The following is an 18,520-nucleotide window of genomic DNA, read 5'->3' as shown; positions in this document are numbered from 1 at the left end:
CATAACTCGGAGTTGATAAAGACTTGATATCAGGTTGGAGGGGGTGGTTTGGTGTGGCGGAGATGGGCCGATTCTTGGAGTTCAAAACTCTATACATACTTACGTAGATATTTCTGCAGAGGGGTTTTTGTACTCGTCGTCGCATGGGCGACAATTATATGTATGAGGTTATCCCACACTTTGGAACGGAGTATGCTGCTCATCGTTTGTCGGAAGAAGATAAGTTGGATGATTAGGTCATTGAATGAACGCGTATAATACACATTATGTATGTATGTTGGTACATATATGCAGGATACACATAATACGTATGTACATATGTAGTCAGTCGCAGAACGAGAGAATCTACAGTCGGAGTGTATTCATCTCGGGATTTTTCTTCGTCACGATAATACTCCCAAAATAGCATTTTGTCATCCATATTTAGATGGTTTGGGTTCTTGTGCCAAGATTCTATTTCAGTATAGAACGAACCAACGAACGTACGGTCTAGTTTCCCCAAAAACTTGTTCGGAAGAAGAATGCAGGAGAAACATTAGTCGAAATCTTATTCACTACTTCGACGTTGAGATCTGCACCTCGTATCGTCTCCCGCAGTTCAAATCTTAACTAGCCGTAACAGAATCCCTGCATTCTCGTCTCCGTCTGCTGCTGGTGCACCCATTTAATTAATTTCACAGTGAAAGTGAAAACGTGAAAATAGTTTTGTTTTACATTTTTCTAGAAAATTTGATATAATTTACGCTTATATTAGTGCACCACGTAGAATACTTGGTGGTCATCATCATCATGGATCAATTCGATCAATTGCTGACGTGTGCAATTTGCTTGGATAGATATAGGAATCCAAAACTGCTACCTTGCCAGCATTCATTTTGTGTTGAATGCCTCGAAGGATTGGTCGACTACGTCCGAAAACAAGTAAGTTTTCTCCATGCGTAATTATAATGCTTCAAACTTGATCTTGAACTTCGTCTCTCCTCCTGAGAAATTTGAATTATTGAATTAATCAACACAATAGATGCACATTATCCCTTTTCATCCGTTATATTTTAAAAATTGACTCTTAAATCGTGCTTGAATTGATATGTCATAGTGCATACGTATGTACGTGTAGCGTCTCTCATCACCGCAGTTCTCCCAATCATCGTGACACATCTTTCTGACGACACAGCATGACTTGGACATTTGAATTTTCATCTTTTGGCTCTTGAATTCTACGACTACTTCTACAATATGTGCAAACGTTCAAATGAACTCAGGCCAAGGAGTATGGAATATGTCAACAGATTTGGTCTACGTGTAGTAATATCAGAGTGTGTATCTCGTCACCTCACCGGCTGAATTGGAGTTGGATGCGAACAGAATAAGTAAATAGGCAAATGCATGCATTGTGATGGAGCCGAGCTTCCGACGATATGAAGATCACTGTGATTTCCCCTTTTCCATCCTGTTTTAACACTTTTCTTGCCAGGAGCATCATGACGATTTGCATTTTGCTTGTCATCCTGCCGAACAATTTAACTTACATAAAAGTGCAACAGAAAAAAAGAAGTCAAGTGTAATAACCTAAATATGTCAAAAGGTGTAGAGAAACGGGGAAAAGATCACTGTAAATTTCGTGTAGATCACGAAAAAGGACTGGCCGAAACTAGCACTCATACATTTTTCTCTATTCTTTTCTGGTGGACGAGGTTTATATCTCATGCCTAAAATCACCATTTGCAGGGTAAACTTAACTTCCCAAACTCACAAGGAAGGTGATCCTCATGCTAGCACCTTCGACAACTATTTATATCATGCATGCCACCCAAGTTTGTTCAACTTTGAAAATGCAACGTGTGAAAGTCGCCACCTGATAAGGGAAGTTTTTCTACATACAAATACACACAGTGTCCGAAAGCTGACTGGATCCTTTGCGGTACTGATGCTGCTGTAAAAAGGAAGCACGAAACCAAGGAAAGTATGTCCGTAAACCTGGTTTCGACCAATCGATGGTGATGTCATATTTCAACCTCGCACGCCCACCGACAGATAACCTACAATAGTTTACTACCACTACGACATACAAATGCGATATGTATAAACAAGCATCCTATTGCAAAATACGTACAATTATTATGTCAGTTTGACAACCATTCGCATTCACAACCCATACTAAACATGCTGTTATACAATTCATTGCTGCTGCTGCCTCCACACATGGGAAAGTGAACAGAAACTCATGAATGTCGAAGTTGGATGACAGTTTAGTTGTGATGCTCATTCAGAATTGAGGAGGAAGTTCTTTACACTTGTCCATGATGATTATGCGATTTCAAAATTCTCTTTGCATCTCCACCGTCTACTCGTGTTCAGCAAAAGTCCACGTCCAGACCAACTTTCGACTTCCATCGCGGCTAGTATGCTGTCAAACTTTCTCCCATCATCATTGTCGTATATCATTGTGTGCTCACCAGAGAGCACGTTTGTTTATAAGCTAGATAAACTACGTGTATGTATGGTCCTCCCCATACACGCACACAGTAATCTGCAGCTTAGCCATGTAATGCTGCCATGTTGATAAAGGAAAATAGAGTGAACGACCAAGTTGAGACCAAATTTATTATTATTATTGCTATTATCTGCACTACTACAACTGTGCGCACCGTGGGCAATAAATTTTATAATAGAATTTTGTGACATTCTTCTGTTATTTAATGAGGTGACGAGTACAAACAACAGACAAAGCCTTTCACCACTTGCAGGATTAGGATGGATCGGAATCATCATTGTTTGCTTATTAGATAGTTAGGCGAATGAATGGTTTTTCAGCTAAAGCTTCACTAATGGGACAATGCAGCACTACCGGTCGACTGCGTTGCTGTGAATACATGGATAGTAAATACTACTTGTTACTGTTGTGCCGTAGTCAATGTTCCGAAATAAATGTAACAATGTTTAGTTTAATCCTGACGCTAGTATACCAGAGGGACAGGAGCTTCATCCCTCCACACAGCTATTCCCTACACGAGTGAGTTTTCACAAGTTCCAGACAAAATGCCAACAGGAGTTTTCCAAGAATAAGATTGTGTTTTATTAAACTTTTCATTTGCTGTAATGTCAAATTCTGTACAAATACAGAACACGACGGCTGCTCCTCTGGGAATAACTTTCACGTGAATGTAGACGACTGACAGTTGTTGTAGTCTCATATGTAGGTGATGGCTGTGGAATGACCTGACTTTTGCATGTGTACGAATCTGTATGCATGTATCTGCGAGTCTTCCTCGTTACGCCAACCTGGCACATCATAATCGTCTTGAATGTGAAGCTGTTTAAGAAAAAAAACTCAATATGCATTATTCTCAGTTTCAGTGAAATGGAAATAGAGTGAAACTTACACAAATATATATTGCGAATTGGGAGTAAAAATTCATTCAATTTCAAAAGACGTAGTTCAAAAGTTTGTGCTTACTTTCGTACTCGCAACCAGTCGCAGCATTGTGAGTGACGGCAAAGATTGTTGCATTTTTAATACTATGGTCTATTCGACGTTCTTTATTGTCACGTAATAATGGTGGTGGAGGAGAGCTACACAAATTTCCTCGTTGTACTACAATTACTTTCTCCAACTTTTTACTTTTCTTGTAATTTACGTCAAGTCCAATTCCAGTTCACTTTCTTTTTGTGTGTGCGGAGACCTTCAGAAGGAGATAGAAAAAAGAAAGTGCTGCTGCTGTGAGTGAGTGAGTGCGGGCTGAATATGTGGGTTATACAACGGTAAAGCCTCTATTCAGCTCTGGAGCTAGTTTAGGTCACAATAAACGGCAAGTAAAGCGGAACGATGTATGCAGTTGGTCCATGGAATCATGCTTTTTTACCGAACTTGCACGGTTTGTTCATATTCGTTTGCAAAGAGTGAGGAGTAATCATTCATTGTAAATAGACAGTAGTTGGTTCTGAAAATAAACTTCATGAATTGGGGAGCACGTACATGGAGAGTCGGCCAGAGTAGCCGATTTATGTATACATACATAGTTTGTGTGGTTGGTGGATCCTGTGTAGATCATGATGATGATGCAGAGATAGTTTTGTACAGAAGTGGTCATGGATAAATCTCGACTTGCTCCTTCATCTTCGTCGTCGTCCCTACTGAAATCCGGCCTAGTAGCGAAGGAGAAAGTGGGATAAGGGCATTAGAAGAAATAATAGATGAAGGAAGTACACACTTGTTTTTTGCAGGGACTCCGAGAAGATTTATCGCTGTAGGAGCAACTTCAGTTCGACTTGACATGTTAGAAAAACATTTCATTTTCCAGAAATATTATTTCCAAATGGTTGATGTGTAACAATTCCACTCTACAAACCTTCATATTGCATTACATTCATTCTCCTTTCGCCAAAAAAAAGTATGATGACTCGAGAGAGTGGGAAGGAGGGGGAACTTCCTTCCTTTTGGTGAGAGAGACATGGAATGGAAGACATGATATGTGTGCGCTATGAGGAGCTGTGATATGTACATACGCAATAGTACCCCAGCCCTAATTACCCCATTTCTTCAGAGTCAGAATGGTGATCACTGCAAAATAGTTGCATAAATCTTGAAGCCCATTCTTCTTCTTTTTGAGCTACGTTTTGGTGGTGGGGACAATAAGTGGGCTAATATATTTCACACAAAAATTCCATTGAAACGAGAAATATATGCCATAATGTTACATGCAAACAAATATAAAGCTGGATTATTATATATTCATCAAGTTTTTATTCCTTTTAAAAGATAAAATGTCCAGAATGCAGGGCAGAGCACAGGGTCGGCTACCAAGTAAGTTATACATTTTTGAATGTAATACTATTATGTGTGTACATTGCATATGTATGTATTCAGTATGTTTTTTTAAATCAGTGGAGGGCGAAATTATAAATTCGTCCAGATGAGATAAAAATATTTTCAACTTGTAATTGACAGATGATTTCAAGCTCGTTTTGTATGTATGTACGAGGTCGTAGATAAGCATTAAGCTCTATGTAGTCATTTCTAATATCACTTGCAAGCAATTTTTGCCTTCAATGCACAAATATCAAAATGCAATGTTTGATGAACCGTCTTATTACTAGTTATGCACATGTATATGTAAATATGTAATCCATGTGGGAGCAAAAGTGGAGCAAATTGCCAAAATAAATAAATGAGCACACGTTGCGTGGGCGAATTTTATGTAAACTATCGGGAGTTCGGCTCACCAGACTTATATATTTAACCCTGAAACCTCGAACATACATACATACGTATACATACAGAGATTAATTAAAAGTTGGGTGGTAGCGTGGGCGAATTGGAAATTGGCAAAGAAATGAATGACTCAATTGTGTCACACGTATTTGCTTAAAGTACGTATCGATATGATAGATTTTACTGGGATATTTGTGTATTTGAATAGGGTGTTGCAGGATTCCCAACCAATGTGACACTCCAACGATTTCTAGAATTGCACATCGACTTAACTGGCGAACTTCCAGACCCATTTTCAAACCAAGGTGAACAAAAATTAATTTTTACCTTCAAACGAAGTTCCACAGATTGGTTCTGCGGGGTCAAATATTTATTGTACTCATAATTCATTGTCTGATTGGGCTATTTTTATTTCATCTGCTCCTCTGGAAAACGAACAAAACCAACCAAGCAGTGATGGAAAGATGTCAAATTTGCAGTATGAACATCAATGATAATTTTGCATTATGCTTATCCTATGATATTTTCATATGTATGTAAATGCGTAGGTGAGAAGCAATACCTAAATACTTGCAGTCATTGTGACAAGAAAATATGTGGAGACTGCAAAGATGGTAAGAGTATCCCAAAGTTTGTCTGTTGGAGGTTTCTGTGAAAAAGATCATTAAATCTAGCAATTCCAGAAAAAAAATCCAGCTGATACTTTTTTAAAAGTTATCATTGGTGAAAGTTGACTATGTATTTTTTGCCTTATTTATTTCAGCATTACTGGTCATAAAATTAGATCTTTTGGTCGATTCTTTTTTACACATTCCTCTTTGCAGAGTTGCACAATGACGTTAATCTAGTTTGCAAAAATAGTAATGTTAGTCTGCCTGCATTCTTTGTGTTGCCTTATCCTCATGTAATCTTTTTTGACAGCTCATGTGGATGTGCTGAAACGAGAAATACAAAGAATTAACAACCAGGTTAAGAGGGTTTTAAATCGACTAGAAGACGCAATCTGCACAATAGATAAAAACACGATGCATCTGCAAACCAACAGTATAAGTGTGATAGAGGAAATAGAGGACATTTACAGGTAACGAGCTTCTGGCTGTTGATTGACGAGTGTCACTAAATAACATCGAGTGTGAAAGAAGAGCTAAAGAATAGAGTGTGAGAACCACATGCACAAACTAACCAAGGAATTTCAGCCTCACGCTTCTAGTCTGTCTAATGGACTAATGGACCGTCCATTCCTAACGGCTTTGACTAACGGCCATTTTTGTCATCTGACGCCAGATTCTACAATTTATCAATTTTGAACTCATTTGATTCAGACGGTTGTCAAAGGCGCTGAAAGATCGTGCGGAACACTTGAAACATGAGGTGGAAAGGTACCTGGGAAATGAACTCAAGGTGAGTCGTTGGCGAGAATCGGGGTATGCACACATAAAGCACATGCGGTTATACATAACTAACATTTATATTAATATGGGTTTCTTTACGATTTAGCAACTGAGCTCATTTCGCGCAAACTTAGAACAGGAAGTGGCAAATATCCAATCCAACTGCGATTTAGTAGAGAAGTATATGGTGAATGAACATGGAACACAAATGACCTGGCAGGCACGTCTACTTTCACTTTCGCTTGTTTATAAACTAAGCATGCTGTCACTCTTGAAACAACCAACTCCTAGACAATAAATTCTTTCTAGCCGATTTATGTATATGGCTTAGATTTAGTATACACGGTTTAATTATATAGTTGCTGCAAATTATTTCATTTTATGCTGACGAGATTTTTAATACTGCCAATTGCTATTTATAATTATAGGACAATGAGCTTATGGATACGAAGGATGTTTTTTTGAGGACGATGGAATTTATTCGTAATTTCTTTTGAACTTTAAATTAAACTTTGCGGATTTACATAATCATTATTAAATATAAATTATAAAGGTAACTTTGAATACGAGCCGGGAGATTATGCTCGCAGAATCAAATTTTCTATGAACGTGGATCCAAACAAATCGGCCATGGACTTGGGAACTTTTGCAGGCATGACATTTCACTCCTCATTTATTCTCAACTCTCTGTATTGATATTACTAAGCAATTATGGATGCATGTCATGATAACACATTGTTATGGACTGCAGATGTCTACATCCCTCCAGTTAGCCAACCTCTCAACTTTCTCAACAACCCCAACCAGTCAGGACTCGGATCCCAACTTTCTCCTGGTCAAGGGTCTGCATTAATGCGTAGCAAATCCGGTAAGGTTATCTATAAGCAAAATTAATTGTATGTCCATACATTTTGCATATTTTGCATACTTTATATTTCTCGTAAATACAATGAATTTCTTTGTCCCACCAGACCACCGTCTTACAACGCAGTATAGGAACATGCAAGATGACGATGAATCTGGTTCTGGGAGTTATGGGTCAGGAAGTGGCAGGAAGTTCGGTGACCCTCGACATCCTCGAACGTATGGTCAAGATGGAGAAGATGGGACTGGGGGAGACCGCAAGTCTCGCTTTAGATCCCGGTTTACTCGACATTTGGAGAGCTCCTTTGAGGAGCCAGAGCCTCCTCAGGGTCGCGGTGTCCGGTTCGAACAACCTGTTAAAGAACGGGAACGAGTGCTGGATACGGATGACGCAAGCAAAGGTTAGCCTAGGCTCCCAACGGATTGCGAACTTTTGCTTTCCAATGTGTGCATTGTCTAACATAGGAATTAATGCATATTTTGGATTGGCCTTGTGTAACAAATTTATGTTGGTACTTATTCTCGATAAGATTTTGCTTTTTTGTGTGAAGATACATTTTCTCGAGAGCGTGCAACCTTGTGATTGTCTAAAGTAAAAGCAGTCTCTCAATCTCATTTATTTTATTTTTTTTTATTAAAGGACCGATGAGTGGAATTACGAGACTTTTCGATAGTAAGGTTACAATACTTATTCAAGCGAAATGACAAAAAAATAATAATGCGACTATTAAAGATACAAAAGTGATTGAACGAATTGCTGATACGGAGCGACCCAAGAAACCAGCCCCAATTCCAGTTGTTCCACCTGTCGTGCAGAAAGTGACCACGGCCACCACGCCAACTCCACCCGCCCCGTGGAGAAGCACATCTCGCCAACTTTCCGAAGATGATGAGATAACAAAGCAAAAGAAATTAAACAAAGAAGCAGCAAGTCGTGTAGATCAAGCTGCAAGTGCAACACGAAGACAGCCGTCTAATGAGCCAAAAAGTCTAAGTCACGCTGCGGAAGCTGAACATCATTCAGAACTTCCGTCTTCACAAAGTGCTGCTCAAACTGCTCAGGAGACAAGTCAATCAAGAGTTCGGAAATTGTCACCTGATCGTTTATTTCCAAAAAAGAGATCTGAATCTGAGGATTCTGGGAGTACCAGTGAATCCGCAACCAGCTCCAACTCGGTGGGAACAGGTTCGTTGGCACAAATTTCTCCTCCTTTTGGCAAATGATGTGCGCTTTTTAAACTCATAGAGTTCTCATCGACGTTCTGGTCTCTGTTACCAGTTCAAGTATGCTTGCTTGCCTTGATCTATTTTATCCTGATTTTATCCTGAAGGCTTCTTCTCTTCCTTCATTATGTTGTTCTCCAAGTTTTTTATACTGTATAATTTGTTTCACCTAGTTTTTTAGTGCTCGTTTCTCCGTCCCTGTTACCATTTGTGTTACTTTTGCATGCCTATGCCCATGGAAGGAGGAGAGTAAATATGGAAGACGATGAAAGCATAGATAGCAGAGAGTGAGAGAGAGAGAGAGAAATGGACTTTGTCATCCTGCCGGCTTCATGTTGATGTTGGTATGAAAGAGAGAGATTATCATCAGGCTTCTATTATATTTGCTGGCGGATATGTCGTCAGTAGTGGCAGTGTTGTAGAACTGCTGTGATGGATCAGTTTGGCTTATGACCGGATGGCAGAATAGAACTTTTTGATGCAATGAAATGAGATCATGCAACGTGACATTGAGCATAATCCCAGAAGACCATGTAAATCAGATGCCAGCTGTATTTTCGCCAAAAAGTGATATACCAGGATGATGCAGTAGAGATAAACATACAAGATATCATCTCATCATCATGCTAATATGAGATAAAGAATTACGATCACCCCTGTGTCGTAATAGCCGAGGACTGACATTAAGCGGAGGAGCAGAAGCTTGGCAGCGTTGCAACAGCGATTGTTGGCCATATATATGAGATGAAGCAGTTAGCTTAAGTATGGAAATCCTCCGGATCAGGATAAATTTGAGACAGAAGGCAAAGTAAAAGACGGCGAGGATGACGATGGGTTAGGCCCATGAAGAAAGCTTTCCCAGAACATCGCATCGCATGGTGAGGCATCGCATCGGGCACCTCATTTGCCCCGTGTTTTCCTCCCATTCTTCTCAAAACCTGGAACAATTTCGTCTTTGTACTTGGCATCTTCTGGGAGTAGAGACCGACCTTCGTCTCCACAATCTACTAATAACGGCCACTGACTGCATTCGACTTTTTTCCACGTTGAATGCCTTGACAGCTTTATTTTATGATTACTATTACTGAAAAGAAAATAGTGGAATATTTCAAACTTTCTCTTCCTTTCCCACCTGTACACTCTCCTCAACAATGACTTTCATTCTTACTCTAAACATACTCGAATGCTCCGCAACATCCTTCTTTTCACGAGACTTGAAGTCATCCAGCTCTTTTTTCTTCTTTCTAAATCCCAAACGACGGGATGGTCCAAGTAACTACTGCATTTCCCTCTCTCCCTCTCTCTCTCTATTCCATTGTATGAGAGCCATTCTCTTTTCCCAAGAGTTTATTACAATCTGGACCGAAATTCTCTCTCAGTGACGACAGTAGTAGTAGAAAGATTATTCTCGGTGCTCTCCTGCGTGTTTAGTCAGATTCAAATCTAATAACATAGCATGCAAACTTTTCAATTTGCTCTTTTATTTAAATCACACACTGATTTTTAACCACCCATTTTTGGTCTACACTATCCTGTTGCCAGTATATCTTGTTAATTAAAAAATTGCACCTGTTAATCCCACATAGTTCGTTTGTGAGATTAACGTAGCCGAAGAAATTAGAAGTGATTAAACCAAAAATATGGAATATATTAAACAATATACAAACTGCAGAATAAACCATGTGAAAGGTTCCCATCAAGCGTTTCTCGTAGTTTGCCATACACTATCTTGTGTGTAAACACTTTCATGCATTATCCACTCGTATCCACTACGTAATGCTTTCGTTCTGGGCCGTTTGAAAACAAAGAAAAGTTCAAAGCTTCCTCTGAAGAGCAACGAGGACAAACTGATAGTGACTTTACAACTAGAGTAAAGAGCGTTGTAATACTACTGTTATCGTTGTCAACATACATACGTACGTACATACATTCATTCGACATCAGCTAGTATTTGCTGGCACAATGTTTAACAGTTTAATATTTATGTATGTGTGGGGTGTAGAGAATTAGACGTGGGTGAAGTACGTATGTATGTAAAAGCCAAGTGATGCAAAAGTCTTCTATTCGATTAATCTTCCAATTTGTACATGATGAAACCGTGCATGTTTTACCCTCCACTTCACGCAGCATGTAAGTACGTATGTGTAAGAGAAAGGTCGTATCATCATCATCGTTAGTGGTCGTGCTGGTGGGAGATCAGACAGGCGAAAGGACTAAGAAAAGGATACGCAGGAAGAAGAGAAAGCAGGGCGAGCGGAGTCGTGATGATGCCGACGACAGGTTCAGATAGTGGATGTCGTCGTCCTGGAAGAACCAAATTACACTTCACACACTGCTTCCCTCCTCTGAGATTCTTTGGACCGGAGAAAGCGGCGCCGATATTTCACATCACTTCCCGTGTTCCATAATACCAGCGACCAACCACGACCACCACCTCATCCACCACTGCATAGATAGACACAGGCACTGCACGACATAACTATGCCTACATACATAAATACACATATATATCTGGTCATAGTAGTTACGATATCACCACTACTGCAACCACACGAGGCAACCATTGATCATCCATAATTGGTTGTGGACACCTTTTCAAAGTCGCGAAGCGTATAAATCCATCATTGTTGTGAAGTTCCGTTAATTTTCACTCTGGTGCGTTTATTTATTTCCTCTGTATGCGGTCTATGTTGAATTTGATGATGAAAATATATGTTCTTTATGCATATGTATAACCTTCTTTCCGGGTTCTCTTATTCCTCCTCTTGAGGAATAAATGAATGTACCTGTTTGCATGCACCTTTTCGACTCTATAAACTAGTAATACATTTCTAGGGGCTCTTTTTACTCTAGAAGAAAAAAAGAATCGGCTTTTAAGCAAGTCGGAAGGGGCCGCCGCTGGAGCCGGAAGTGCTGCAGCTCAAAGAAAGGACTCTACAAGTTCCACAAATGGGACCAGCCGGCCATCGGCAGGATCGAGGTTTGCCAATCGCTACCTCAGTACTCCTCCGGAGAAAAAAGTGGAGCCGTCCAAGGAGGAGGACGAGGAGGAGGAATCTAGCGAAGAGGAGTCGAGTGAGAGTGAGAGTGAGGAGGAAGAGTCAGACTCATCCCCACCAGCCCCACCCGTCCTCAAAAAGACAGAGCCCGTCAAACCCTTAAGCAAAATGGAAAAAACCGACATTGGGCCCATATTGGCTCGGAGTGCCAACGCACGGGACAAGGAGCGAGGGGAGAGTGCGTCTTCAACAGGCACATCCGCCTCCTCCTACACGTCCAGAGCTGCACGTCGTCCAACGGATGAACCGACGTCGCCCACGACGACAACGGCAGCTTCTTCTGCTCTGAGTTCTTACAGGCGAAACAGGGTCACATCTCCACCCGTTCGGGAAACAGAAGCACCCTCATCGCGTTATGGAACGTCCTCCTCTTCTTCGGGTGGGACAACGACGTCGAGCTCAACGGCTGGCATGGGAAGTTCAAGGTAATTCTTCTTGTAATTCTTCTTGTCATAAAATAATCCACCAGATCTAATAAATATCAATCATGACGACGTTGTAAGGAATTGCAAAATAAGTAGATGTTTGGCCAGTTAAAGAAATCATAAATTATTCAATTGATGTGCAGCTATTTAATAGCGGGCAAGTACAAAATCTCCCCCGCATGCACAGGTATGCACTCGTGGGACGTGGGCGAAACTGTGTACATGACTGTCATTTTATTTCCCATTCATCAATTTGACTTTAACAAAGTATAATGTGGAAGGGAGGCATATTCCTTCAGTAAATAGCGACGTGGAGAGAGAAAGAGAGAAAGTGGGCGAAAGCAACAAACTGCCATGGTTGATTTGATCCTCACAAAATGAGGCAAATTCCGAGTAACCGCATTCATGGCTAGACTTACATGTGCACATGCTAGACAAATGATACTTACGATACAATTCCACACGCTTGATTTATTTCATCCATTTTCCGAAACAATGCACACACACAATGCACTCTGTATATATGTAGTCACCCACTGGGCACTGGTGGTGAAAGTTGCGGTAATGTTAGTGGTGCAGGACATATGTATGGTACTGGTGGTTAATTATTGGGTGGTGAAATTAGGTGATTGTTTTGGCCACACTCAACCTACTGAGGCAGAAATTGTGATGACGTGGGTGTAATTAATGAATTAAAGGTATCCAAGCTCCTACACATCCTCGGGTAATTCGGACTACACGACGCCCTTGGCTCGCAGCCGGACAGGTACCTCACTCTACTCCACCCCCTCATCCACCACGGAGGACTCCTCGTCCCGCTATTCATCCGGACTGGCCTCCAAGTACCTGAACAGGTTAATTTACGATTAAATAAGCAGTTTCCTAATTCACTATACACCTCCCACACACCTAACCTAACTCATATTTACACAACATCATACTTATCATGAAATCATATATGAAGATAGCTTGTTGCAATTAGTGTTAAAATGAGCATAACATATAATACTTATTAGGTCACGACACACGTTTGATGCGGACGACCACCCCACCCCATCAGCATCCAGATATGGTTCGTCTAATCCTACATCTTCATCCACGTCCAGCGCACCTCTAACGAGGCGGAGCTATCTTAGCAAAAGTAAGTGTTTTACCGAGCAATTAACCATACTTTGTGTTCTCCTCCTCCCTTTAGAAACCTCTCCTCCTTCCAACAACAACGAAAACGAGTCTAGTAAAGCAAGTAGACTGAGTAATCTGAAGGACCGACGGGCGAAAATAAACCGTAGTAAATCGTCACACGATGTCCTTCTCACTGGACTTGATTTCAATAAAGAGGACGAAGACAATGGTGGGCCGGAAAGTCCTACCTCTAAAAACTCATACGCCAATTACCAACGGCGGAAATCAACCACAGGTCCTGTGGATTCGGATTATAAAGTTCCATCCACAGATGAAAGTTCCAGCAGCCTAAGCTCTTGGGCGAGATATTTGAAAAACAAATATGGGAAAGATCGCCAACAGCCATCCCAAACTCAGCGATCTCCCGAAGTTGCCAGAGTTGAAGAGTTGCCAAAGTTTAACTTTTCTACTAATCCATACATGAACAAGAAAAAAATGGTGTTGAAATTCGGAACCAGGGGAAGTGAAGCGGGATGCTTTACGTGGCCTCGAGGTTAGGTTATTCATATGATCATTTTTATTTGTAAAAGAATTTGTATCAGTTCACATCAGTTAACAAAACCTATCAGTACGGCTTTGATTTAGCCCGAACCAGGAGTGATTAGCAATTAGCATACAAGTTTATCGCTTTAATTCATAAACCTCACTTTGAAAAATCGGTATGGGTCATTCCATATACCTTTCGTTGAAATTTTTTTCAATTTCATATTTATAAGTAATATTCTTTCACTAGAAGCCAATAATAAGCTCCATGCCAAATTCCGGCTTTCTACCACTGTTTTTGAAATTTTAGTGCATGATACCCCACCCACTTATGTGACCTATCCACTTACCCAAATCTGTTTTGATCAAACCCATCTTCGAACTCGGTTGTTACTTTGCCCAGATACATGTTTGAACAAAATTTGGTCAAAATCTGTACCGCTTTCGATAGTTATGGAAAGACGGACAGGCGTACATGATGATTACGTAAGCCCTGGTTCGGGCTAAAATCATACTCGTAAAATGTTAGGCATTCATACGAATAAATTCTTGGGTTCCATTCAACATGCATGACGCAAATCACAAAATGTTTTTTTAATAGGAATTGCTTGTGGACTAGACGGTCAAATAGTGGTCGCAGACTCCTCAAATCATGTTCGTTTGACATATTTTATTCGTTGAATGAATGGCTCTGATCAAAGTCAAAAGACTTTCTCCATCTGCGAGGGCCAGAATTTGTGTATGCATATACTTAACGAATTTCAACTTTCTCTTTTGTTCCTTGACTATCGAACGCAGAGAGTCCAGGTTTTTGGCGAGGATGGCAGTTTTATCAAGGAGTTTGGTCAGTATGGTAATTGCGAAGGTGGGTCCATAACTATGATTATGGAACTATGATTCATAATTACTGGAGCGCTTTTTTCCTAAAATTTACATTCAAAGCATTGAAATTAATCGTTTGCTCTTCAATTCCGAAGGAGAGTTTGACTGTCTGGCAGGAGTGGCTGTGAATAGAATCGGTCAATTCATCGTTTCGGACAGGTGCTAAAGGGATCAGACAACTATATATAAATACTAATTAAGTGATTCATGCAAGAATAAATCAGTTTATGTTGAACTCCAGGCCTGTCTACACCGGTTTGCATTAAAGTCTACACTTTAAATATCTGTATACACTTTCAGTGTACGTAGTTTCTATATGTAAATGCTTTCCTCGGATGAAATCATTGCCGAGTTTACATTACTTGACGAGTTCACTTTAAAATACTCGATTTATATCCCAGGGTTTTGCATGAATCACTTAATAAAGTTGTCAATCAGTCAACAACTCTGGTCCAAAGTTGTTGGTTGCGTGCAAGGTCTTAAAATTGTCAATTCTGTTAGGTATAATCATAGAATACAAGTCTTTGATCCATCTGGTCGGTTCTTGCGGGCGTTCGGCAGCCAAGGGAGCACAGATGGGAAGTTTAACTATCCTTGGGGGGTAGCCACGTGCCCTTTAGGCTTCATTTATGTGTGTGATAAGGGTAATTGCATACCTCTAAACAAAGGCTAATTAGAAAGCAAGGAAACTAAATTGATCTTTGTGGCTGTAAAGAAAACCACAGAGTGTCCGTATTTCAATCGGACGGGACGTTCGTGGGCCGATTTGGCTCCATTGGGTCAAAGGTTGGGGAGCTTCAGAATCCACATTATGTCGCAGTTACTTCTACAAATAAAGTAATTGTCTCTGACACGAACAACAATCGACTTTCCGTGTGGGATGTGAACGGACGTTTTCTGAATTGTATCGGAGAGGAGGGATCCGGAGATGGACAGTTTAAATTGCCCAGGTAGTTTTTCTGAAAGTTCTGTAGAATTCGTAACGCTATAATTGGGAGAAAGCTGTCTGTCATTTTCGACTAGAAGAGAGCGTTTGCCAATTTTTGTTGATTTTTGTTCTTTCTATTGTTACATGCATCGTTGTTGAATGGGACTGTACTTACCGTACAATAATTATCCACGTACAACGTTGTTTATAGTTTATACACGTACCGTACGGGACCTGCAACCCCAATTAAATGTACGAATTCTTCACCAGAGAACCGATGAAAACTGCCAAACGTTCTTTTCCTACTCAAATTTATACCTTCCTAAATTATGTGCATTGCGATTTCTTAGCACGTACAATTGGTGTTTAACATGAGTCATTTATTAACGTTCTCCATTTTGTTTTCTTTAAGGGGCTTGGCCATAGATGATTCGGGTGTTATTGTTGTGGGGGATAGCGGAAATAATCGTATTGTAATTTTAAGTCCAGGTGGGTGTTTGCATCATGAACTGTTATTATTATTATGCGACCCTCCTAATTCCTCCTAATGAATGATAAATATAATCTTCTTATTGTTTGGCAGATGGACCGGATGGATGGAAATTTATGAAAACATTTGGATCTTACGGAGTTGGAAATGGCGAGTTTAAAGGCATTGAAGGCGTCGCGGTGACGACAAAAAAAAATATTCTAGTTTGTGACCGTGAGAATCACCGTATTCAAATATTTTAATTCTACTAATTTAAAAGAATGTAAACCTTGCATATTTTTAAAACATGCAAGAACTATATGTAATACTATATATTATAATTGTGCTACAAGCACTACAGTTAACTTATTAGTATTTTCTATTATAGCAGATTTATAACAACTGTGCCAGTTAACGTTGGAAATAAATACAAAATATTCACGATATCTGTTGTGAATATTCATCAAATTTAATTCTCATTTATTTTAAAAATATGGCATGAAGGATGAAAGCCAAAACAAGTGGCAGAGCACTCATGGCGTCGGTCAGACATAACCTGCTCCAGGTTGGAAGACAAGGGGTGTATGGACCCCTGCAAATAGACAATGGTGTCTGCGATTTTGACTCCCACACACACTACTCGATGACTGTGTCTCGACTCTGCCCCTGTCTCACTCTATCCGGTTTTAACGAGCCCAATACTCGTTTACTAATAAATAATGAGTATATGAAGACTTGTGACATAAACTTAGTCAAAATATAACGATCGGTAATTTTGTTACAGACATTTTTAAATTCTATTGTTTGCTTTTGGAACATTGTTTAATTAAAAAGTTGGTATCATACAAATTTATGAACTTGACAAAGTAAAACATGCTTAAATCAACTGCTAATGAAGAAGTAAATAAAATGGCAGACATAAAATAAGTAGATCTTTGATTTACAACGAGCAATGAGCAAATATCGTTAAATCATAGACTCCAGAATAAGCCATGATGGTGGTTCTTATGAATGTTACAACAAATGTTAATTATATTTCACCAATGCAATATCTAATCCTATACGTAATTGAAATCGTCCGATACGTTTTGTACTTTCTTCCAAGCCTCTGTTCGTAGCGTTTCTTGAATGTTCCGTAGGATGCTTCGAAACTCGCCAATTCTATTCTTGATATCCTTCCATACATTTTGGAACTATAAAAACATGAATTAATTTTTGTCCTTTAATTTTATAATAATGTTTGATGTAATTACGTTTTCGTCTTTCTTCCAAATTTCAATGTTTGACATTTTATACAGGGTTGGATTGGGTAGATACTCGAGATTATCAAGTATAGCCTGAATAACGATATTTTTATCTTTTCGTGTCAGAATATCTTCCTTGCTCCGGGTAAACGTAGAAATGCCACCGCCCAACATAGATCTCGCGAAACACTTGAAGTTATTCCTTTTTCCATAAGGACATTGGCACAAACTTATGACATTGCTGATACCCGGTGTCCACCCTGCCCATTTTAGAAATCTGCAAATCATACATATTATATATGTATAATAAAATTTTGTATGTCTACGTAATTATTCAATTTGTTACCTATCCGTGCAAGCTTCATCTGACACATGCCTGTTGGCAGCTGTCAATATATCATAACTTGAGGTATAAAGACACACGACATCGGCTGGAATATCATCAAGGTTTGACCACGGCATGAAGTAAATCGTGCTTTCGTCATTGGTAGCATAGTCATCCTCGGTGTCATAATCGTCGTCCTCCCTTTCATCTTGCCAGGCTACATTTATTATCGTGTTATCTATATCCTGTAGTATCGCAAGGATCTTATTTTTGGGCATTGTGCGTTTATCTTTCATGAATGCCTGAAACTATAAAAATTTGTGCCGTTTTGGGGATATACTTTATACACTTGCATTTCCATACTATAACTTTAACACTTAATATTGTAAATGTTTCATAACGTACGCTATTATCATTCTTCCAAAACTCCATTTGATCCATTTTGAACAACGTTGGTATTGGAAGGTATTTTAAGTTTGACCTAATTGAATCGTCAATAAAGAGTTTATCATCTCTTGTCAATGAATTTTCAGCAGGTCGAACAATGGTTGAAATTCCTCCTCCTAGTTGGCTTCTCGCGTAAAACTTGAAATGATGCTTCTTTGCATCTGGACACAAGCACAATTGGACGAGGTTTGAAATGTCTGGTGTCCACCCTGCCCTTGTTAAATACCTAGGCAAATTAAACTCATGTTAAATGAGTCGTTCAGAAGGAGATACTGCATGAAGCATATAGGCAAGGCTCACTTGGCATTTTCAAACCTTTAATTAATGCAGAAATAGGTAAATTAGTTAAAGTCGAATTTCCTGGGGTAAAATCGAGTAGGCTCAG

The 18,520-nt window shown here is 39.7% G+C and overlaps 2 protein-coding genes across 3 annotated transcripts; one reads left to right on the top strand and one right to left on the bottom strand.

The window, feature by feature from the left end:
* The first annotated feature begins 472 nt into the window (after positions 1–472).
* LOC110846064 (RING finger protein nhl-1) lies at positions 473–16,587 on the top strand. 2 transcript variants are annotated; one of them, XM_022092681.2, is made up of 25 exons: positions 473–921; positions 4,760–4,804; positions 5,421–5,517; positions 5,667–5,690; positions 5,761–5,826; positions 6,134–6,293; positions 6,535–6,613; positions 6,710–6,823; positions 7,032–7,086; positions 7,157–7,255; positions 7,355–7,471; positions 7,575–7,868; positions 8,108–8,140; positions 8,201–8,653; positions 11,527–12,175; positions 12,874–13,029; positions 13,192–13,247; positions 13,371–13,850; positions 14,442–14,494; positions 14,639–14,705; positions 14,818–14,881; positions 15,224–15,366; positions 15,438–15,672; positions 16,063–16,139; positions 16,234–16,587. In XM_022092681.2, the coding sequence occupies exons 1-25, from the start codon at positions 790–792 to the stop codon at positions 16,380–16,382; spliced, it is 3,897 nt and encodes a 1,298-aa protein (XP_021948373.1). In that variant the 5' UTR covers positions 473–789; the 3' UTR covers positions 16,383–16,587. The 2 variants fall into 2 exon arrangements, with proteins under 2 accessions (XP_021948373.1, XP_021948374.1); XM_022092682.2 differs by having other exon boundaries at positions 474–921; positions 11,545–12,175.
* A 382-nt stretch (positions 16,588–16,969) lies between these two features.
* Positions 16,970–18,251, bottom strand: LOC118435128. Its single transcript, XM_035850534.1, has 4 exons — positions 18,094–18,251; positions 17,710–17,996; positions 17,373–17,640; positions 16,970–17,312 (listed from the first exon to the last, which is right to left on the bottom strand). The coding sequence occupies exons 1-4, from the start codon at positions 18,127–18,129 to the stop codon at positions 17,178–17,180; spliced, it is 726 nt and encodes a 241-aa protein (XP_035706427.1). The 5' UTR covers positions 18,130–18,251; the 3' UTR covers positions 16,970–17,177.
* Positions 18,252–18,520: the final 269 nt, after the last annotated feature.

The sequence above is a fragment of the Folsomia candida genome, unplaced genomic scaffold (assembly GCF_002217175.1).
Source record: "Folsomia candida strain VU population unplaced genomic scaffold, ASM221717v1 Fcan01_Sc003, whole genome shotgun sequence".
Taxonomy (NCBI): domain Eukaryota; kingdom Metazoa; phylum Arthropoda; class Collembola; order Entomobryomorpha; family Isotomidae; genus Folsomia; species Folsomia candida.
Note: the sequence above shows the minus strand (reverse complement) of the source record. Positions and strands in the feature narration are given on the sequence as shown.

What these genes read in the sequence shown, in the direction of transcription:
- LOC118435128 (XM_035850534.1), bottom strand. Translation starts at nt 18,129, where the DNA reads ATGGATCAAATGGAGTTTTGGAAGAATGATAATAGC. An exon ending in TTTGGAAGAATGATAATAGC is followed by an intron (nt 17,997 to 18,093) that starts GTACGTTATGAA and finishes AAATTTTTATAG; the next exon opens with TTTCAGGCATTCATGAAAGA. An exon ending in TTTGGAAGAAAGACGAAAAC is followed by an intron (nt 17,313 to 17,372) that starts GTAATTACATCA and finishes ATGTTTTTATAG; the next exon opens with TTCCAAAATGTATGGAAGGA.
- LOC110846064 (XM_022092681.2), top strand. Translation starts at nt 790, where the DNA reads ATGGATCAATTCGATCAATTGCTGACGTGTGCAATTTGCTTGGATAGA. An exon ending in GGAAAGATGTCAAATTTGCA is followed by an intron (nt 5,691 to 5,760) that starts GTATGAACATCA and finishes GTAAATGCGTAG; the next exon opens with GTGAGAAGCAATACCTAAAT. An exon ending in CATTTATGTGTGTGATAAGG is followed by an intron (nt 15,367 to 15,437) that starts GTAATTGCATAC and finishes GTGGCTGTAAAG; the next exon opens with AAAACCACAGAGTGTCCGTA.